Source organism: Spermophilus citellus (assembly GCF_964194105.1).
Source record: "Spermophilus citellus genome assembly, chromosome: 11".
Classification (NCBI taxonomy): Eukaryota; Metazoa; Chordata; class Mammalia; order Rodentia; family Sciuridae; genus Spermophilus; species Spermophilus citellus.
Genome location: NC_138192.1, coordinates 103,831,706 through 103,855,803, shown reverse-complemented (window position 1 = coordinate 103,855,803; position 24,098 = coordinate 103,831,706). Strand labels below are relative to the sequence as shown.

The following is a 24,098-nucleotide window of genomic DNA, read 5'->3' as shown; positions in this document are numbered from 1 at the left end:
TGGAATAAAGTTACCAATCAGCCTATAAATTTGTAAAAAATAAAAATTGACCACTATATTAATATTTTAAGACAGAAAATATTTTAAAAATTTATATACCGTTACTCATACTTTCTACTGCGAACAATCCACATATACTTAGCAATCTTTAGAAACTCATCCCATAAAAGTGGTTGGCAAACTTTTCCTATAAAGGACCAAGCAATAAATATTTTAGGTTTTGTGAGCCAGATAGTCTGTTAAAACTACTCAATGATACTGTACCAAGAAAGGAGTCATAGACAACATACAAATAATGAACATGGCTTTGTTCCAATAAAACCTTATTTACAAAAAACAGGTGGTGGACCACTTGGTTTGCAAGCCATAGTTTGCCAATTCCAGTCCTAAAAAATGATATGAAAGGGGCTGGGGATGTGGCTCAAGCGGTAGCACGCTCGCCTGGCATGAGTGCGGCCCGGGTTCGATCCTCAGCACCACATACAAATAAAGATGTTGTGTCCGCCGAAAACTAAAAAATAAATGTTAAAATTCTCTCTCTCTCTCTAAAAAAAAAAAAAAAAGATATGAAAGTCGCAGAACTAAAAGCTGTCTAGTTTCCAGGGTCTACTGCCTTACTGTTGAGAAAGAAAATTGAATCTAGTCTCCTTCATTCCCAACCCTTCACTTTAAAAGATTCAATCATGGGACCTGAAATGAACTTGCTCATGCCCTGCCAAAAGACTCCAGCCAATTTCAATTCAGTCAAAAAGAAGTGTTCCCTGACCAAGCCATCAAAAGTAGTTCATGGAGCTGTATATAAGGAATTAAAGTGGTCAAAGGATTTTCCTTTCCAAAAGACTTCATGATACAGGTATTATTATTCCCAATCTTCAGATGAGGAAACTGAAATTTAGAAAGGATAAGCTACTCATCATCTAGGGTTTTTGTTCCATAACCAGTGGTAATGTCTCTGCATTATTCTGCCTCCAACATAGTGAATCAGTAAAGACCAAACTATGGCAAATCAAAATATATAATCAGCCTTTAGAAGTCAGATCTTACACTACAAGAAAATATCATTTTTGTAAACTTAATATTGTTTTCTTTTATAAAGGTTGTCAAGTCAGTATTTAAATTATTGTTTTAAACATGTTTTGGACATTTTTGCTTTAAATAATCACCTTCAAAGTAACAAATAACCAGAACAAATTTCTTTTCTGGATTTTGTGGTTTCTGTGCTCCTACCTGACTCTGGTTAATAGCTGCATGGTTGCCATGGAATGGAGACTGTCTTTCTTTATCTCGATGATGCCGACTGCTGTGTTTACTTCTCTGCAACTGCTGGCGTAATTTTGCAATCTGAAAAAGAGAGAAACAAGTATACCAGAGTGATTTCCACACTAAGTAAAAATATATCCTTGCTTAATAAGAACCAGTACAACTACCCTTAGGAAGTCATTTGAATATTAAAAACCAGATTGCAATATCCAATTTCTTGTACAATTTTTATACATACACATAATTCATTTCTTTTAAAAAGAAACAGAACATGGGCTGCGGTTGTGGCTCAGCGGTAAAGCGCTCACTTAGCATGTGCAGGGCCCTGAGGTCGATCCTCAGCACCACATAAAAATAAATAAATAAGGCTGGGATTGTGGCTCAGCAGTAGCACGCTCGCCTAGCACATGCGAGGACCTGGGTTAGATCCTCAGCACCACATAAAAATAAACAAATAAAATAAAGGTTTAAAATAAATAAAGGTATTGTGTCCAACTACAACTGAAAAATAGATATTAAAAAAAGAAAAAGAACTATATTCACACATTGTTCTCAGTCTTCAAGCTTCCTGAGTACTAAGCAAATAAGTTTTCAGCACCAAATAAATTATAGCTTTAAGAATTCAAAAATAACAGCAATTATTCTCTCATTGCTCTTACCATAAGTCAACTTGGATTCAGAATTCTTTACTAAATACCTAACTTTTAATGGCTCCAAAAATTAAGTAGCATTTAAAGATCTAGTAAAGCCATGAAATGTATTCACAGATATAATATTTAAATAATCAATGCAATTTCAATGATTATCCTTTGACTGAATTTTTCTTTCATTTACACATTATGTGTAAAATGCAAATGTGATTAATTATAGGCAAAGAAAACAGTAATCACAGCATAGAACCATAATCAACAGGGTTAAACTGAATTACTAAATTTCAGAAACATTACAGAAAAATAACAAACATGAATTTGCTGTATCACTATAATTTATAAATCTGATGTTTACACTGTATTGACAGTTATGGACTCTCCTACAAAAAGAAAAATGTTCTCACATAATCAGGTAAGTAATGTGTACACTTCCCTATTCAAATCTTTATCCAAGCCAGGCATGGTGGTACATGCCCACAATCCCAGCAGCTCAGGAAACTGAGGCAGGAGGATCAAGAGTTCAAAACCTGCCTCAGCAACTTATCGAGATCTTAAGCAACTCAGTGAGAGCTTGTCTCTAAATAAAATACAAAAAAAGGGCTGGGGATGTGGCTCAGTGGTTAAGTGCCCCTGGGTTCAATCCCCAGTACCAAAAAAACAACCATCAACAATCAATATCCAATCGATACAATTACTTTTTCTGTTGTTCTCTCTCAATTAAAAAAAAAATCAATGAAAAATGACAAATTGTTGCTGCCTACAACTTTAAAGAACTAGCCAAATGAAAGATAAAATTTCCAGTTCTTTGGAACACCTTCCTGACCTCCTTAAGTTGATCCGTACTGCCCCAGGATGCTGAGCGTTTGTGAGATCCTTTCTTCTTTTCAGAGTACTCTTCAGCCCATGCACTCTCTGTCTATAATGGAAAAAAAGAGGTGTGGAGAGCATTTTAACAAAAATCACTTAATAACAATGTATGTCACATTTTTTTTCTACTACAAAATACATTCTTCTTACCAAAAAAAATAAGATATTAGAAAGCATTTAAAGTACCACAAAGTACCCACAATACTCCCAGCACCAATTATATTTAGCATATTTCATTTTTATTACTAAGTTACCAATAACTTATTCATATACTATTATTATTACAGATTTATTGAACAAAGTATAGATGCATGCTAATAACTGCTAATCTTTTAACGCTCTTCTTATGTGCTAGGCACTATGTTTTCTTATGCTTTATCTGATTTAATATATGTACAGATTTCTAGAAGTTTTGCAGATAAGAAAACTGACAATGGGGGGTTAGATAAGTTGCCTATCTCACAGATTGAAGTGGGAGAGCCAAGAAATAAACCTGGCTCCAGAGCTCACAATCTTAATCTTTATACTGTCTACTCTTGCTTTAGCAATGTACAGAGAATAGCTTCAAAAATGTTCTTTAGGGGGCTGGGGTTGTGGCTCAGAGAAAAAGCGCTCACCTAGCATGTGTGAGGCACTGAGTTCGATTCCCAGCACTACATAAAAATTAAATAAAGGTATTGTGTCCACCTACTAAAAAAATAAATGTTTTAAAGAAAAATGTTCTTTAGGTTATACTAAATCTGGAATTTGAAAATAATGTATCAGAAATTAAAAATGATAAATCCTGAATTCTTGGCACACGAAAATATGCTTTGCTAGACACACTGGCATATGCTTGTATTACCAGGTGTTTGGGTAGCTAAGGTGGGAAGATCATTTGAGGCCACAAGTTCAAGACTAGCCTGGCAACAGAACAAGACCCCATCTCCAAATAAATAAAAATAAATTGCAGGGGCCATGGTTTAAAAATAAAAGTAAAAGAAAATATACTCAACTTCATGGATAATAAGAGATATGCAAGTTAAAACTTTAGCAAGACTGGGCAATTTGATAACAAACTCTCCTACATCGCTGGTGGGAGTGCACCTTCATGGTTAGTGCAGCCTTCATGAATGGAGATTTTGGCAACTGTTATTAAGGTTATAAATACACATACTGCTTGATAACTGCAATCCTACTTTTGGTAATTTATCCTGCAAACATATGAAATATACATTTTTTAAAATATTTATTTTTTAGTTTTATTTTTTGGCAGACAACATCATCTTTGTTTGTATGTGGTGCTGAGGATTGAACCCGGGCCGCACGCATGCCAGGCGAGCGTGCTACCGCTTGAGCCACATCCCCAGCCCAATATACATTTTTTTAAAAATATTTTTTCAGTTGTAGATGGACACAATATCTTTATTTATTTGAGCTACAGCCCCAGCCCCATGAAATATTCATTTTAATGTGCAAAATGACATATTCATATGATTCCTTACAGCAGTGTTCTTGAAAGACTGAAATAATATAAATACATTGAATTTATTTAGACTTCACTAAATAAATTGTAGCATATCTTTACAATAGATTTGTAGCTATAAAAAATAAGTAAGAAAATTCACAATGTAAAAATGTTAAACAATCTCCAGATACAGTTAAGAAAAGCCTTAAGGCTCAGTATGGTCTGTATAGCAATTGCCTTTATATGGGACAGCTAGAAGAATATGTTATCTCTGGAAGAAAATACATGGTAACCAAAGAAACTGATTATCAGAGGCTGCCCTGTGAGAGGAAGATTCTTCACTATAGACCCCTCTGGACCACTTTAATATCGTACTACATAAACATATATAGCCCATTCAAATCAACAAGTAGTACTAAAAAAATATTACTCACAGTTTTAGGTATTCTTTACACTCAACCTACCAATTACTAATTATAAAATGGTCTAGTTTCAAACAAAGAAAAAAAGAATAAGTTTTCCAAAATCAAGAAATTATTTTCCTTAACATAAATTCCTAAATATAAATTATGTTCCTAGATTACGTTCCAAGCCCAAGCTTGGATCCCTTTGTAACTAAGAGGACTCCATTCTCACAACGAACCTTAAAAACCAAATCAGAGGGCTGGGGTTGTGGTTCAGCGGTAGAGCGCTCATCTAGCATGTGCGATGCCCTGGGTTCATCCTCAGCACCACATAAAATAAATAAATTTTAAAAAGGTATTGGGCTGGGGATGTGCTCAAGCGGTAGCGCGCTCACCTGGCATGCAGGGGGGCTCTGGGTTCGATCCTCAGCACCACATAAAAAAAAATAAAATAAAGATGTTGTGTCTACCGAAAACTAAAAAATAAATATTAAGAAAGGACTGCAATTCAGTCAACTGCCCACTACTACTGAATGCCCTGTTCCATCCTAAACTCCACTTTCAGTTCAGGATTATCAATTGATAAGTCATCTCAGGGGTAGTAACTCTTATTGTGCTTATGATTTTTCATGTGAGGGTCCACTGGCTCTGTAGTCAGTTGGTAAAACACCCGTCACAAACACCAACGCATGTAGGATGGGGTGCTGTATAGCTATAAACCTGGTGACACAAGAGAATCTCAAGTTCAATGTCAGCATTGGCAACTTAGCGAGAACCTGTACTAGAGTAAAAAATATAAAGGGCTAGGGATGTGGCTTAGTAGTTAAGTGCCCCTGGATTTAATTGAAAGTATCAAACTAAAACCAAAATCAAGGTAATGAATGATCTTAATACTAGAAATTGTTTAATTTTAAATCATTCTTGATAAAATACAGCACAGTATGCATGGTTCATATATTGATGTTAAACACATGTTTAAGTCCCATCCACCTCAGTTATATGTCTCTGTAATCTTAGGCAAATTACTTATCATATAGGATGACTTTTAATTTCTCCATTTTATAAACAGGAATAACAATCTATCTACTAAAGTAATAGGTGAATTAAAGGAGTTAATCTATGAAAAAGGTTTAATTTCTAAGCCCAATGCCAAGGACAAAATATTCAATAAGTGTTAGCTACAATTTTCATTCTATTATGTCAAGTATTCAAACTTTTTTTTCTTTTTTAATCTCTTATGGTCATGGAAATACGATAAAAAATGGCTGAGTCATAATTTCACTTAAAAGCAGGATGGAAACAGTAATTTTCACTTTATAAAAATATTTTTGTGGAGGGAGCGGAAGATGGCGGCGAAGGGAGTGCATCACCCCCGTGCGCCGCGTCACTGTGCGGGAGAAAGACGAGGTGAAACAGCTGAAGGCTGTCTTGTTGGGAATTTCCAGCGAAATTGAGGTGCTCCAGAATCTAGTGGAGGGATTTCCATCGCGCGAGATTCGGCTGCGGGGGCTCGGACGCGGGCGATTTCTCCGCACGGAGGGTCGCATTGCCTGATCGGCGGATCGCCCCGCGGCTGGAGTCTGCGGCGCGCGCTGGGAAGCGGTGAGGTGCCGGAGCGGGGGTGCAGCGATGCGGATTCTGGGGGCTCCTGCCAGCGGTGCAATGGTCGTGCTTAGTGCTGAGTTCTGGCTTTGAGACGGAGGAGAGAAGCGGTCCAGTTCGGTTCTCGACACAAGTCGGACCACGGAGGAGGACAGCGGTCGCCATCTTGGAGAGCTGATGTAATTATCCCTGTTTTCTACTGATCTCAGCTCATTCAGCTACGGAACAGGTGATTTCAGGCTGGTATTTGCCTGCGTCTTGCAGACAGATCGCTCAGGCTCAGGGCTAGAGAACCTGTGGAGACTACTCCTTGGGGCTCGCTCCTAGTAAAGCGTGCACCGAGCTCTGAGCCGCCGGGTTCTGGTTCCCGGAGCTGCTTTGGCCCAGGGCTGGGGAACCCGCGGAGACTGCGTATTGGAGCCAGCTCCTAGTGGAGCGTGCACCGAGCTCGAAGCGGCTGGGTTCTGACTCCCGGAACAGTTTTGGCCCAGGGCTGGGGAACCTGCGGAAACTGCGTCTTTGAGCCTACTCTCAGCAGAGCGTGCACCGAACTCGGAGAGCTTGGAGCGGCCGGGCTATGGCTCCCGGAGCTGCTTTGGCCCAGGGCTGGGGAACCCGCGGAGACCGCTCCTTGGAGCCTGCTCCTAGTGGAGCATGCACCAGGCTCAGAGAGGCCGGGTTCTGGCTCCCGGAGCTGCTTTGGCCAGGGGCTGGGGAACCCACGGAGACTGATCCTTGGAGCCTGCTCCTAGCGGAGCGTGCACCGAGCTCAGAGCAGCCGGGTTCTGGCTCCTGGTGCCGCTTTGGCTCAGAGGTGGGGAACCCACAGAGACTGCTTCTGGGAACCTGCTCCTAGAAGAGCGTGCACTGAGCTCGGAGCGGCCGGATTCAGGCTCCCGGAGCTGCTTTGGCTCAGGGCTGGGGAACCCGCGGTAACTGCATCTCGGTCCGGGTCCTGCTGGGTGTTGTAGGGGCCAGAGGGGCAGAGTGGAGCTGCTGCCTGTGCCCAGAACAGGCCAAGTGACCCGCCGGCGTGGTATCACGACACCCCAACTGCAGCTGGGGCCGAAGAGAGTAGCCGCCCACGCCTGGAACAGGACCAGCAACCCGATGGCGCGGTAGCCAAGTCACCCCATTTGGAGTAGGGGCTGTGCAGAGCTGCCGTCTGAGCCTGCAAGGTAGGCAGACCTGCGACCCACTGGCAGGACAGGCCCGGTAGCCTGCCAGCGTGGTGGACACGTAGCACCGAGGCAGTCACGTCACACTGGTTGGAGTGGGGGTGGAGCAGAGCTGCTGCCCGTGTCCGGAAAAGGCCCAGCGACCCGTTGGAGAGGCAGTCAGGTAGCCCCATTTGGAGTGGGGGCTGAGCAGAACTGCCGGCTGAGCAGAACTGCCGCCTGAGCCCACAAGGTAGGCAGACCTGCGACCCACCGGCGGAACAGGCCTAGAGGAATGCCAGCGTGGTAGACACGTCACACCAGTTGGAGTAGGGGTGGAGTAGGGGCTGAGCAGAGCCGCCGCCCACATCCGGATCAGGACCAACGACCCGAGGGTGTGGTAGTCACGTCACCACAATGGGAGTGGGGGCAGAGCAGAGCTGCTACCCGCGCCCGCAGGGTGGGCAGACCTGCGACCGACCAGCGTGGTAGACAGATTACCCTAATTAGAGGAGGAGCACAGCCACTACCTGCCCTGCAAGGGAGATTTTCCAACTATACAAGAGCAATATAAATAAATAGGGGGAAAATTTCAAAAACACAATAGTTTCACCAAGCAGAAAGAAACGCGAGCAGTATGAAAAGACAAGGAAAGAAAGGACCACAAGCAATGCAGGTCAACTCAACATTAGAAGAGGTAATAGCTGCAACAGATGGAATGTCAGATAAAGAGTTCAGGATATACACACTTCATATGATCTGGAGTCTCAAGGAAGACATGAGACAGCAAAATCAGACAATGAAAGATCACTTTGACAAGGAATTACATAAACAAATCCAGGAAGCAAAAGATCAATTACACAGGGAGATAGAGGTAATAAAAAACAAACAAATAGAAATCCTAGAAATGCAGGAAGCAATAAACCAACTTAAAAACTCAATTGAGAATACTACCAGCAGAGTAGATCACTTAGAAGATAGAATATCAGACAATGAAGACAAAGTATTTCAACTTGAAAAGAACATAGACAGCTCAGCAAGACTGCTAAGAAACCATGAGCAGAACATCCAAGAGATATGGGATAACATAAAGAGACCAAACTTAAGAGTCATTGGGATACAGGAAGGCACAGAGCTCCAAACCAAAAGAATAAACAATCTATTCAATGAAATAATACGAGAAAACTTCCCAGACTTGAAGAATGAGACAGAATCCCAAATCCTAGAAGCCTACAGGACGCCGAATGTGCAAAATCATAAGAGATCCACACCTAGACACATTATAATGAAGATGCCCAACATACAGAATAAGGAGAGAATTTTAAAAGCTACAAGAGAAAGGAAGCAGATTACATTTAGGGGTAAACCAATCAGGATAACAGCTGATCTCTCAGCACAGACTCTGAAAGCTAGAAGATCCTGGAATAACATATTTCAAACACTGAAAGAAAATGGGTTCCAACCAAGAATCGTGTATCCGGCGAAATTAAGCTTCAGGATGGAACATGAAATTAAAACCTTCCACGATAAACAAAAGTTAAAAGAATTCGCAGCTAGAAAACCATCTCTTCAAAAAGTCCTTGGCAAAACATTACAGGAAGAGGAAATGGAAAATAACAATGAAAACCAACAGTGGAAGGTAGGACAGTAAAGGGGGGAAAGTAATCAAAGAGGAAAACAAATCAGGTTTAGTAACATTAATAAACAAATATGGCTGGAAGAACAAACCATATCTCAATAATAACCCTAAATGTTAATGGCTTAAACTCACCAATTAAGAGACACAGGCTAGTTGAATGGATCATAAAACAAGACCCAACAATATGCTGCCTACAGGAGACGCATCTGATAGGTAAAGATATACATAGACTGAAGGTGAAAGGTTGGGAAAAATCATATCACTCATATGGACTGCGGAAACAAGCAGGAGTGTCCATACTCATATCTAATAAAATAGATTTCAAGCAAAAGTTAATCAAAAGGGATAAAGAGGGACACTACATACTGCTCAAGGGAACCATACACCAACAAGACATAACAATCATAAATATATATGCCCCAAACAATGGTGCAGCTATGTTCGTCAAGCAAACTCTTCTCAAGTTCAAGAGTCTAATAGACCACCATACAATAATCATGGGAGACTTCAACACACCTCTCTCACCACTGGACAGATCTTCCAAACAAAAGTTAAATAAGGAAACTATAGAACTCAATAACACAATTAATAACCTAGACTTAATTGACATATATAGAATATACCACCCAACATCAAGCAGTTACACTTTTTTCTCAGCAGCACATGGATCCTTCTCAAAAATAGATCATATATTATGTCACAGGGCAACTCTTAGACAATATAAAGGAGTAGAGATAATACCATGCATCTTATCTGATCATAATGGAATGAAACTGAAAATCAATGATAAAAGAAGGAAGGAAAAATCATGCATCACTTGGAGAATGAACAATAGGTTACTGAATGATCAATGAGTTTTAGAAGACATCAAGGAGGAAATTAAAAACTTCTTAGAGTTAAATGAAAACACAGACACAACATATCGGAATCTATGGGACACATTGAAAGCAGTTCTAAGAGGAAAATTCATTGCTTGGAGTTAATTCCTTAAAAAAAGAAAAAACCAACAAATAAATGATCTCATACTTCATCTCAAAATCCTAGAAAAAGAAGAGCAAAACAACAGCAAAAGAAGTAGAAGGCAAGAAATAATTAAAATCAGAGCTGAAATTAATGAAATCGAAACAAAAGAAACTATTGAAAAAATTGACAAAACTAAAAGTTGGTTCTTTGAAAAAATAAATAAAATCGACAGACCCTTAGCCATGCTAACGAAGAGAAGAAGAGAGAGAACTCAAATTACTAGCATACAGGATGAAAAAGGCAGTATCACAACAGACACCTCAGAAATACAGAAGATAATCAGAAATTATTTTGAATCCTTATACTCCAATAAAATAGAAGATAGTGAAGGCATAGATAAATTTCTTAAGTCATATGATCTGCCCAGATTGAGTCAGGAGGATATAGACAACCTAAACAGACCAATAACAATTGAGGAAATAGAAGAAACCATCAAAAGACTACCAACTAAGAAAAGCCCAGGACCGGATGGGTATACAGCAGAGTTTTACAAAACCTTTAAAGAGGAACTAACACCAATACTTTTCAAGCTATTTCAGGAAATAGAAAAAGAGGGAGAACTTCCAAATACATTCTACGAGGCCAACATCACCCTGATGCCTAAACCAGACAAAGACACTTCAAAGAAAGAAAACTACAGACCAATATCTCTAATGAACCTAGATGCAAAAATCCTCAATAAAATTCTGGCGAATCGGATTCAAAAACATATCAAAAAAATTATACACCATGATCAAGTAGGATTCATCCCTGGGATGCAAGGCTGGTTCAATATACGGAAATCAATAAATGTTATTCACCACATCAATAGACTTAAAAATAAGAACCATATGATCATCTAGATAGATGCAGAAAAAGCATTCGACAAAGTACAGCATCCCTTTATGTTCAAAACTCTAGAAAAATTAGGGATAACAGGATCATACCTCAACATTGTAAAAGCAATTTATGATAAGCCACAGGCCAGCATCATTCTGAAAGGAGAAAAATTGAAGGAATTCCCTCTAAAATCTGGAATAAGACAGAGTTGCCCTCTCTCACCACTTCTGTTCAACATAGTCCTCGAAACACTGGCCAGAGCAATTAGACAGACGAAAGAAATTAAAGGCATAAAAATAGGAAAAGAAGAACTTAAATTATCACTATTTGCAGATGACATGATTCTATACCTAGCAGACCCAAAAGGGTCTACAAAGAAACTATTAGAGCTAATAAATGAATTCAGCAAAGTGGCAGGATATAAAATCAACACGCATAAATCAAATGCATTCCTGTATATCAGCGACAAATCCTCTGAAATGGAAATGAGGACAACTACTCCATTCACAATATCCCCCCAAAAAATAAAATACTTGGGAATCAACCTAACAAAAGAGGTGAAAGACTTATACAATGAAAACTACAGAACCCTAAAGAGAGATATAGAAGAAGATCTTAGAAGATGGAAAAATATACCCTATTCATGGATAGGCAGAACTATCATCATCATAATGGCGATATTACCAAAAGTTCTCTATAAGTTCAATGCAATGCCAATCAAAATCCCAAAAGCATTTCTTGTAGAAATAGATAAAACAATCATGAAATTCATATGGAAAAATAAAAGACCCAGAATAGCAAAAACAATGCTAAGCAGGAAGTGTGAATCAGGGGTATAGCGATACCAGACTTCAAACTATACTACAGAGCAATAGTAACAAAAACAGCATGGTACTGGTACCAAAACAGGCGGGTGGACCAATGGTACAGAATAGAGGACACATCCACAAAACTACAACTATCTTATATTTGATAAAGGGGCTAAAAGCATGCAATGGAGGAAGTATAGCATCTTCAACAAATGGTGCTGGGAAAACTGGAAATCCATTTGCATCAAAATGAAACTGAATCCCTTTCTCTCGCCATGCACAAAAGTTAACTCAAAATGGATCAAGGAGCTGGATATTAAATCAGAGACACGGCGTCTGATAGAAGAAAAAGTTGGCTATGATCTACATACTGTGGGGTCGGTCTCCAAATTCCTTAATAGGACACCCATAGCGCAAGAGTTAACAACTAGAATCAACAAATGGGACTTACTCAAACTAAAAAGTTTTTTCTCAGCAAAAGAAACAATAAGAGAGGTAAATAGGAAGCCTACATCCTGGGAACAAATCTTTACTCCTCACACTTCAGATAGAGCCCTAATATCCAGAGTATACAAAGAACTCAAAAAATTAGACAATAAGATAACAAATAACCCAATCAACAAATGGGCCAAGGACCTGAACAGACACTTCTCAGAGGAGGACATACAATCAATCAATAAGTACATGAAAAAATGCTCACCATCGCTAGCAGTCAGAGAAATGCAAATCAAAACCACCCTAAGATACCATCTCACTCCAGTAAGATTGGCAGCCATTATGAAGTCCAACAACAACAAGTGCTGGAGAGGATGTGGGGAAAAGGGTACACTTGTTCATTGTTGGTGGGACTGCAAATTGGTGGGGCCAATTTGGAAAGCAGTATGGAGATTTCTTGGAAAGCTGGGAATGGAACCACCATTTGACCCTGCTATTGCCCTTCTCGGTCTATTCCCTAAAGACCTAATAAGAGCATGCTACAGGGACACTTCTACATCGATGTTCATAGCAGCACAATTCACGATAGCATGATTGTGGAACCAACCTAGATGCCCTTCAATAGATGAATGGATAAAAAAAAATGTGGCATTTATACACAATGGAGTATTACTCTGCATTAAAAAATGACAAAATCATAGAATTTGGAGGGAAATGGATGGCATTAGAGCAGATTATGCTAAGTGAAGCTAGCCAATCCTTAAAAAACAAATGCCAAATGACTTCTTTGATATAAGGGGAGTAACTAAGGACAGAGTAGGGACGAAGAACTTGAGAAGAAGATTAACATTAAACAGGGATGAGAGGTGGGAGGGAAAGGGAGAGAGAAGGGAAATTGCATGGAAAAGGAAGGTGATCCTCAGGGTTATACAAAATTACATATAAGAGGAAATGAGGGGTAAGAGAAGAATAATACAAGTGGAAGAAATGATTTACAGTAGAGGGGGTAGAGAGAGAAGAGGGGAGGGGAGGGGAGGGGGGATAGTAGAGAATAGGATAGACAGCAGAATACATCAGACACTAGAATGGCAATATGTAAATCAATGGAAGTGTAACTGATGTGATAAAGCAATCTGTATACGGGGTAAAAATGGGAGTTCATAACCCACTTGAATCAAACTGTGAAATATGATATATTAAGAACTATGTAATGTTTTGAACGACCAACAATAAAAAAATATATATATATATATTTTTGTGAGTTCTAATCAAATGTAAGTGATAACAGGAATTATAAACATTAAGTGGGAAAAAACAAAGCCTGATTCTTGAATGTAGTCTATGGGCTTGCATCTGAGTGAGAGATGAAGCAAAGAGGGCAAAGCAAGAATAGGAAACTATTCTCCACATATAAATGTCCATACTAATTTTATACATAAAATTTCCATATTAATTTTTATAATTTTTTATAAAATAAAAAACAACTCTCATTTTAATTGGTACATAATAACTACACAGAAAAGTGAGTTTCACTGACTCACTCGTACATAATTTTCACATATATCACTATATTAACTTTGTGCTAAAAAAGATCATGAAGAACTACTTTGTGGATATAGTTTCAAATTCAAGAATTGTTTGCTTAAACAACTGTTTGCATATACTTGCATCTAGGGTTTAATAGTTTCATATTTAACACAGGTCTTACTTGCTAAGTTTCTCAAATGGACCTTGAGGTAAAGAAGTTGGCTTATGCTTCTTTATATAAAAAGGAGGGAAAAAACCTTAAAGAAAAGGGAGAATCTGTATAGATAGAATAACCCTTAATACAATAATTAAAAAACAAGGTTGCAGAAGAGAGTATAAAATATTGTACTTTATATGTGTAAAGAAAATCACCTGGGCTGGGCTTATGGCTCAGTAGCAGAGTCCTTGCCTAGCATGTATGAGGCCCTGGGTTTGATCCTCAGCACCACATAAAAATAAAGGTATTGTGTCTATCTACAACTAAAAATTTTTAAAAAAAGAAAAAAGAAAAAGAAAAGAAAAGAAAATCACATTTTCCCTTTTTTTTTATTCTACCATTTTTGCAATCTAAAAAAAAAAATAAACAACTGAAGGATCATCAATGAATACTAAAACTGATAGGTAAAAAGTTAGTAGGGTAGTACTTCGAGAACTAAATTGAATAGAAGTGGTGATAGAGGGCATCCCTGTCTTGTTCCAGATTTTAGAGGGAATGCCTTCAATTTTTCTCCATTCAGAATGATGCTAGCCTGAGGCTTAGCATAGATAGCTTTTACAATGTTGAGGTAAGTTCCTGTTATCCCTAGTTTTTCTAGTGTTTTGAACATAAAGGGATGCTGTACTTTGTCAAATGCTTTTTCTGCATCCATCGAGATGATCATGTGGTTCTTGTCTTTAAGTCTATTGATGTGGTGGATAGCATTTATTGATTTCCGTATATTGAACCATCCTTGCATCCCAGGAATGAATCCTACTTGATCATGGTGCACAAGTTTTCTGATATGTTTTTGTATTCGATTCGCCAGAATTTTATTGAGAATTTTTGCATCCAAGTTCATTAGAGATATTGGTCTGTAGTTTTCTTTCTTTGAAGTATCTTTGTCTGGTTTTGGGATCAAAGTGATGTTGGCCTCATAGAATGAATTTGGAAGAGCTCCTTCTTTTTCTATTTCTTGAAATAGCTTGAAAAGTATTGGTATTAATTCTTCTTTGAAGGTTTTGTAGAACTCCGCTGTATACCCATCTGGTCCAGGGCTTTTCTTAGTTGGTAGTCTTTTGATGGCTTCTTCTATTTCTTCTTTTGTTATTGGTCTGTTTAAATTGTGTGTGTCTTCCTGTCTCAATCTGGGCAATTCATATGCCTTAAGAAATTTATCGATATCTTCGTTATCTTCTATTTTATTAGAATATAGGGTTTCAAAATACTTTCTAATTATCTTCTGTATTTCTGTAGTGTCTGTTGTGATATTGCCTTTTTCATCCCGTATGTTAGTAATTTGAGTTCTCTCTCTTCTTCTTTTCATTAGCGTGGCTAAGGGCTTGTCTATCTTATTTATTTTTTCAAAGAACCAACTTTTAGTTTTATCTATTTTTTCAATGGTTTCTTTTGTTTCAATTTCATTGATTTCTGCTCTAATTTTAATTATTTCTTGTCTTCTACTACATTTGCTGTTGTTTTGCTCTTCCTTTTCTAGATTTTTGAGGTGTTGTGTGAGTTCATTTATTTGTTGGTTTTTTCTTTTTTTGAGGAAAGAACTCCAAGAAATGAATTTCCCTCTTAAAACTGCTTTCATTGTGTCCCATAAATTCCGGTATGTTGTGTCTGTGTTATCATTTGACTCTAAGAATTTTTTCATCTCCTCCTTTATGTCTTCTATAACCCATTGATCATTCAATAACATATTGTTCATTTTCCATGTGATGTAGGATTTTTCCTTCCTTCTTTTATCATTGATTTCCAATTTCATTCCATTATGGTCAGATATGGTGCATGGTATTATCTCCACGCCTTTATATTTACTAAGAGTTGTCTTATGGCATAATATATGGTCTATCTTTGAGTAGGATCCATGTGCTGCTGAGAAGAACGTGTATCCACTTGATGATGGTTGATATATTCTATATATGTCGGTTAAGTCTAGATTATTGATTGTGCTGTTGAGTTTTATAGTTTCTTTATTCAGTTTTTGTCTAGAGGATCTGTCTAATGGCGAGAGCGGTGTGTTGAAGTCACCCATAATTATTGTGTTGTGGTCTATTTGACTCTTGAACTTGAGGAGAGTTTGTTTTATGAACGTTGCAGCTCCATTGTTGGGTGCATACAAATTGATGATTGTTATGTCTTGTTGGTGGATGGTTCCTTTTAACAGTATATAGTGACCTTCTTTGTCCTTCTTGATTAACTTAGGTTTGAAGTTGATTTTATTCGATATGAGTATGGCCACTCCTGCTTGCTTCCGAGGGCCATGTGAGTGGTATGATTTTTCCCAACCTTTTACCTTCAGCCTGTGTATGTCTTTTCCTATCATATGAGTCTCTTGAAGGCAGCATATTGTTGGATTTGTTTTTTTGATCCAGTTTACTAGCCTATGTCTCTTGATTGGTGAGTTTAGGCCATTAACATTTAAGGTTACAATTGAGATATGATTTGTATTTCCAGTCATGCTTCTTTATTTATTTATTTTAGTTTGGTTAGTTTTGCTTTTTGGTTATTTTCCTCCCCCTTTACTGAGATACTTCCTGCTGTTAGTTTTGGGCACTATTTTTCACATCCTCTTCTTGTAGTGTTTTGTTCAAAATGCTTTGCAGAGCTGGTTTGCTTGCTGCAAATTCTTTTAGCTTTTGTTTATCGTGAAAGATTTTAATTTCATTGTCAAATTTGAAGCTCAATTTTGCTGGATATAGTATTCTTGGTTGGAATCCATTATTTTTCAGCGTTTGAAATACGTTATTCCAGGATCTTCTCGCTTTCAAAGTTTGTGATGAGAAATCTGTCGTTAACCTAATTGGTTTACCCCTGAAAGTAATCTGCCTCTTTTCTCTCGTAGCTTTTAATATTCTCTCCTTGTTCTGTACGTTGGCTATCTTCATAATTATATGTCTTGGGGTTGGTCTATTATGGTTTTGAATGTTTGGGGTCCTGTAGGCTTCCAGGATTTGGCAATCCATTCCATCTTTCATCTCTGGGAAGTTTTCTAGAATTATTTCATTTAATATGCTGTCCATTCCTTTGGTTTGAATCTCTGTGCCTTCTTCTATCCCTATGACTCTCAGATTTGGTTTTTTTATGACATCCCATATCTCTTGAATAGATTGCTCGTGGGATTTAAGCATCTTTTCTGTGTTGACTATATTCTTTTCAAGTTGATAAACCTTGTCTTCATTATCTGATGTTCTGACTTCTACTTGATCAAGTCTATTTGTAATATTCTCGTTTGAGTTTTTAATTTGCTTTATAGTTTCCTGTAATTCTAGGATTACTGTTTGATTTTTTTTTTAAGATCTCTATCTCCTGGTAAAGCTCGTTCTTTGCCATTTGAACTTGTTTGTTTAATTCATTTTCAAAATATACTTGTATTGCTTGGACTTGCTGTCTCATGTCTTCTCTAATATTCCTTTCCATCTGAGTTAGGTATGCCTTGAGTTCTTTCCCTATCCCTGTTTCTGATGCTTCTAGGTCCTCCTGTAGATTTAAGTTGTCCTGCATTGTTTGTACTCCTTTTTTCCCTTGTTTTTCATGATGTTCACGTTACTTTCCAGCTCTTTTTGATTGTCGTGTTTCTGCTCTCCTCTATAGATTTGTTTTGTTTCTGTATTACTCTGATGTCTCTCCTTTGTGTTGTTGAAGTATGACTGCTAACGTGGATTCCGCTGGGAAGGAATTCCGACGTTCGAGCTCCAGTGACGACACTACTCTGCTATGACGGGCCCCAGTCTCCTTGCCGGGGTGCCCTAATGGGGGGGTGTGACTGGACTGTCTCTGTGTGGTTTCAGCTCCCGGTCGTGGCAGGCGGGTAGACTCCAGCCGCCCAGTATCACAGGCCGCGGGCAGGTGATCCGTCACCAAAGGGAGGGCGTTCTCCTACCGCCCAGTAACGCGGGCAGTGGGTGAACTGTCGCCGGTGGGCCTGCAGTTTACAGCTGCCCAGTCGCGAGGGCCTTGCCTCTAGGCTCCTGGTTTCTCCTGCTAGCCTTGGTTTCTCCTGCTAGACCAGATTTCCCCTCAGTGATGATTCTCAGCAGTTCAAACTGTACTCTGTGCCTGTTTTGTTGTTGCAATCTGTCGGACAGTGGCGGTGGATACTTCAGCTGTCCAAGATGGAAAAATGTACCCTGTTCATGGATAGGCAGAACTAACATCATCAAAATGGCGATATTACCCAAAATGGCGATATTACCCAAAAATGGCGATATTACCCAAAGTTCTCTATAGGTTTAATGCGATGCCAATCAAAATACCAACGGCATTTCTTGTAGAAATAGACAAAGCAATCATGAAATTCATATGGAAAAACAAAAGACCCAGAATAGCAAAAGCAATTCTAAGCAGGAAGTGTGAATCTGGAGGTATAGCGATACCAGAGGTCAAACTGTACTACAAAGCAATAGTAACAAAAACAGCATGGTACTGGTACCAAAACAGGCAGGTGGACCAATGGTACAGAATAGAAGACACAGAGACTAATCCACAAAGTTACAACTATCTTATATTTGATAAAGGGGCTAAAAGCATGCAATGGAGGAAGGATAGCATCTTCAACAAATGGTGCTGGGAAAATTGGAAATCCATATGCAACAAAATGAAATTGAATCCCTTTCTCTCGCCATCCACAAAAATTAACTCAAAATGGATCAGGGAGCTAGATACCAAATCAGAGACACTGCGTCTGATAGAAGAAAAAGTTGGCTACGATCTACAAATTGTGGGGTCGGGCTCCAAATTCCTTAATAGGACACCCATAGCCCAAGAGTTAACAACCAGAATAAACAAATGGGACTTACTTAAACTAAAAAGTTTTTTCTCAGCAAGAGAAACAATAAAAGAGGTAAATAGAGAGCCTACATCCTGGGAACAAATCTTTACCCCCCACACCTCCGATAGAGCCCTAATATCCAGAATGTACAAAGAACTCAAAAAATTAAATAATAAGATAACAAATAACCCAATTAACAAATGGGCCAAGGACCTCAACAGACACTTCTCAGAGGAGGACATACAATCAATCAACAAGTACATGAAAAAATGCTCACCATCTCTAGCAATCAGAGAAATGCAAATCAAAACCACCCTAAGATACCATCTCACTCCAGTAACATTGGAAGCCATTATGAAGTCAAACAACAACAAGTGTTGGCGGGGATGTGGGGAAAAAGGTACACTTGTACACTGCTGGTGGGGCTGCAAAATGGTGAGGCCAATTTGGAAAGCAGTATGGAGATTCCTGGGAAAGCTGGGAATGGAACCACCATTTGACCCAGCTATTGCACTTCTCGGACTATTCCCTGAGGACCTTAAAAGAGCGCACTATAGGGATACGGCTGCATCAATGATTATAGCGGCACAATTCACAATAGCTAGACTGTGGAACCAACCTAGATGCCCTTCAATAGATGAATGGATAAAGAAAATGTGGCATCTATACACAATGGAATATTATGCAGCACTAAGAAATGACAAAATCATAGAATTTGCAGGGAAATGGATGGCATTAGAGCAGATTATGCTAAGTGAAGCTAGCCAAGCCCTAAAAAACAAATGCCAAATGTCTGCTTTGTTATAAAGAGAACAACTAAGAACAGAACAGGAAGGAAGAGCATGTGGAAGAGACTACAGTAAACAAAGACGAATGGGGGGAGAGAAACGGAGAGAGAAGGGAAAGCATATGGAAATGGTAGGAGACCTTCAAGGATACATAAAATTATAAGAGGCTATGAGGGGCAAGGGGGAGGGAAAAAAAAAGGGAGAGAATTGAACAACAGCAGGGGAGATAGAGAGGGAAGATGGGAGGGGAGGGGAGGGGAGGGGGGATAGTAGGGGTTAGGAAAGGTAGCAGAATACAACAGACACTAATATGGCATTATGTAAAAATGTGAATATGTAACAGATGTGATTCTGCAATCTATATTTGGGGTGAAAATGGGAGTTCAAAACACAATTTGAGTCTAATGTATGAAAGATGATATATCATGAGCTATGTAATGCTTTAAATAATCAATAAAAAAAAAAAGTTAGTAGGGAACAGGATATTCATGTGCCAAAAATTATCCCAAAAACTACTTGCTAATTGCAAAAGGAAAAAGTTCATTTACAAATCTGTAGGATAATTCATTTTTAAAACCCCAATATTATTAAGAAAAAAGTATTAGAATGTGCTGCTCTTAGATTAAAGAAGATCAAAGAAAAATAAAATATGATGTATAAATTTTGGATTGGATCCTACTTTAAAAACAAAAACAAACAAAACAAGGTCTGGAAACAGGCCTCTTAGAATACTAGGCTTACCCAAGAAAGCTACTGAGAGGCAACAACAGAATTTATTCTGAGGTCAATGGAATTAAGTCTGGGAAAAAAAATTTAACATTTTCCTTTCCTCCTAGTATTATATTCTTTCAGCGAACAGAAGGAGGTTTTATTAAAAACAGCAACTGTTACTCAAATAATAATAATTTAAAAACAAAAATAGTTCCATCTCTTCAGTTTTTCCTTAACATCAAGATTTTAATTTTTGGTGTTACTTTTATCTAGCAAACATTGTTTTTGTTTTTTTTTCTGCAATAAAGTTCAGATTTTTTTTGCAATAAAAGAAACAACCCCTATCTGGGTATAGTGGCGCATGTCTGTAATCCCAGCGGCTCAGGAGGCTGAGGCAGGAGGATAACTAGTTCAGAGCTAGCCTCAAAAATGGAGAGGTGCTAAGCAACCCAGTGAGACCTTGTCTCTAAATAAAATACAAAATACAGCTGGGGATGTGGCTCTGAGTTCAACCCCGGGTACCAAAACAAAATAAAACAACCACTCCTAAACAAGTTTGTAGATTTATAAATAACTACCTTCAATAATTTGACTTTGTATTAGTTTCTAATTTACCAAATATTTAATTTTAGTAGGTTTTAATTATACGCCATCTTATACAGTTTCTGAACACAGATCTTTTCCACAAATTTGAAAAGCCAATCCATAAATTTCAAAAATAAAGCAATCTTATAAATTATGGAAATCAACCTGCAACAGTGAAAAGAAAGCCTCTGAGACATGAAAATTCTAAGAGAAAATAAGAATTTTAAAAGCAAAAGATGACTGGTGTATGTCATAATAAATAGGAAAGAAATCACAATCACATATTCAAAATAAACTACCTATTAGATAAATAAGCCTGAGGTAAGGAAGTTGGAAAAAGAATTCTAGATGGATATACAATTATAGGTGGATAGTTTTTTTCCCTGGTTATACAAAGTTATCCAACTACCTTCTGTTATTTTTTGTATTGGAATTAAACCCAGGCTATTGCACATTAACTTGTTCCTTTTTGTTGCTTATTTTAGTATATTTAAGTTGGATAACTTCTATATAACTTGTTTTTATTAATATTGGGAAAGTATCTGAACTCGATAGAAGATATACAAAGAGCCAAAAAGCACATACAAAGGTGCTCAACAAACCAGGAGTGGTATAATCCCAGTAGTTTGGGAGACTGAGGGAGGAGGATCACCAAGTTCAAAGCTAGCCTCAGCAACTTAGTGAGGCTATGTCTCAAAATAAAATATATATATATATATATATTTAAAAAAGAAGGGGGCACTGGGAATGTGGCTTAGTGGTTAAGCGCCCCTAGGGATCAATCCCTGGTATCAAAAAACAACAACAACAACAAACAAAAACACTGTTCAACATCATTAATCATATACAAAAACACAAATCAAAACTGCTTCACACCAATTAGGAGACTATAATAATATTTTTAAAGGGAAAATAAAAAGTGCTGGTAAAGATGTAGAGAAACTAAATCCCAAGTGTTTCTGGTGTATCTAATGTGAAAACAATCTGACAGTTCCTCTAAAAGGTAAATGTTTATTGTAAAAATAGTAATGAATTGCTACATGACCCAGTAATTCCACTCCTAGGTATGGAATAAAAGAAACTGATCCTCAAACTAGGAATGGAACCACCATATGACCCAACTATCTCATTGCTTGGTATATATCCAAAAGAGCTAAAATCAGCACACTACAGGGATACAACCACATCAATGTTTAAAACAAAAAAAATTCAAAACAGCCAAGCTATGGAACCAATCTAGGTGTACTTTTGATAGGCCTCTCACGAAATCCTAATATACACAAATGTTTCAGGAATTTGTACAAAGGGTAGAACAATAATTTGAGAAATGACGTTCAGAGTGAAACACTTCAAGATAACAATTATAATAAACCTACCTGTGTAGCTTTGTCCCTCATGCAAGGTGCAGCTTGCCCATGACTGTCACGAGGCCAGTGCCCAGCTAGGTATGGAGCTGCAAGTGTATCCAGGGAAGAAGTGCGACGGATAATACTGGAAGGGCTTGAGGAAGGAGGTCGCGTTTTGTCACCTAGATTTAAAAAATATATATTTATTTTAAAAAATAGCTTAGGAAGAAAACAAGTTATATAGAAGTTATCCAACTTAAATATACAAAAATAAGCAACAAAAAGGAACAAGTTAATGTGCAATAGCCTGGGTTTAATTCCAATACAAAAAAATAACAGGGCAGAAGATAGTTGGATAACTTTGTATAACCTGGGGAAAAAACTATCCATCTACAATTCTATATCTAGTTATATATTATTCAAAAGCGAGGATGAAAAGCGAGGATGACTAACAAGATTTACCAAGCAAAGACACCCTCTGAAAAATATTACTATTTAAAGAAAGGTACCACCAAAAGAAGAAGATCAAAAAGATCAGATCAGGGTTTAAGAAGCAGCACGGACAAGCAAATAAATTAACAAACTAATGGATAAACATAAGTAAACATTTACTGTAAAAATAATAACTAAGCAGTTTAAAAAAACTAAAATACTAGATAACAATATGAGAATTGGGATAAGGGTGAATGGACACGGGGGAAAAAAGGAGACTCGGTCCAGGGAAGAAAAAGGAGGCTGACTGTGTCTCAGGATGAGGATGGCTGCTTTCACCTAACCACAGGTGAAGCAGCCTGGGGTAGAGGGTGAGCTTCTGGTCACCAGAGACTTGACGTTGGAGGACTCCTGGGAAATGGCACAACTAGATCAGGATCACTAGGCAATGCTGAACTGACGTGGATCTGGGGCAAATAGTCTGGGCCTCTCAGAACACACACTGAGCCCGGATCCGCTGAATTCAAGCTCCCCGTTCGCCTGCTTCCCGCAGACAAACAGCTGTGACTCAGCACTAATCCATCCGGCTGAAACAACTGGTCGGCCCTTCTGTTCCTACGGAGGTAAATGCCAACCGAGCCTTCATAGGTAGTGGCCACAGGTTTGAAACGGGGCTTGGGAGAGACACTAAGGACCCACCCGTTGCATTGGTCACCCGGCAAAGGGAAACGAACTGTCGCCATTTGCAAGAGATACCACCATGGCAGAGAACTGACGTCACCAGAATGCAGCAGAGGAGATAACTTCATTGAAACCTGCGGCTACAGGTGTGTAATTCCCTAGCCTTCCCTCTCCACATATCGGGGAAACCTTAAGGGCCCCTCCCAGCTCTCCCGTGAGCGCAATAGCCAGACCGAGGGAATCAGACGTGGCGCGGGACCCGCGGCGCGGAACTCCCAGCTACCGCTCCCACCAGTGCTGACAACTGAGGTCTCTTGCACCAGCTACTGGGGGCGTGGCTACCGGAGGGCAAGTAAAATTCGCTGAGGATTCTCAGCCCCAAGCTCTACAAACTTAGGGTCTGAGGGAATGGCAAACAGGGAGAGTGTGCCCAGTCGTTCATGAAAACAGGGCTCCCAGGAGCAGCAGACCTGGAGTGTAGCCAGTATTGTGGTGAGCGGCATCCGTGAGAGGGGCCTGGATAGAGGAAAAGTGGGGAAGTGACTAGACACAAGAGGAGGCCCTAGGCACTCGGGATTGGAGACTCGCCCAGTCTGGGAGGAGGAGCTGCTGCACAGTGATTGGTTCCCACATATTGACAGGAGAGACTTGGCCTGGTGGGCACAGCGCCACCTACTGGAAGAGAAGTTAATCAAACTCTAAGACTGCATTTATTAGTTTTTTTTTCTTTTTTTTTTTTGATTTGGGTTTTTTCTTTCATTTTCATTTTTCTTTCTTATTGTTTTTTAAAATTTTTTTTACAATTTTTTTAAATTTTTTTCTTCTAATTTTAATTTTAATTTTTTTAAAAATTTTTTCTTTTTTATTTCCTATTTTTTTTCTTCTTTTGTCTTTTCATTTCTTTTCAATTTTCTTATTCCCCCTTCCTTGAATTCTACCTGCT

At 38.7% G+C, this 24,098-nt stretch overlaps 1 protein-coding gene across 1 annotated transcript in view; it reads right to left on the bottom strand.

Annotated features, from left to right (window-relative positions):
- The window catches only part of FAM117B (family with sequence similarity 117 member B), a 114,438-nt gene that overhangs the window by 26,429 nt on the left and 63,911 nt on the right, over nt 1-24,098 (bottom strand). Inside the window, exons 2-4 of the mRNA XM_081261583.1 lie at nt 22,073-22,224; nt 2,734-2,826; nt 1,228-1,341 (exon numbers count right to left, since the gene is read on the bottom strand). Of these exons, the coding sequence (XP_081117709.1) occupies nt 1,228-1,341; nt 2,734-2,826; nt 22,073-22,224 (359 nt within the window). The remainder of the gene's footprint in view (nt 1-1,227; nt 1,342-2,733; nt 2,827-22,072; nt 22,225-24,098) is intronic.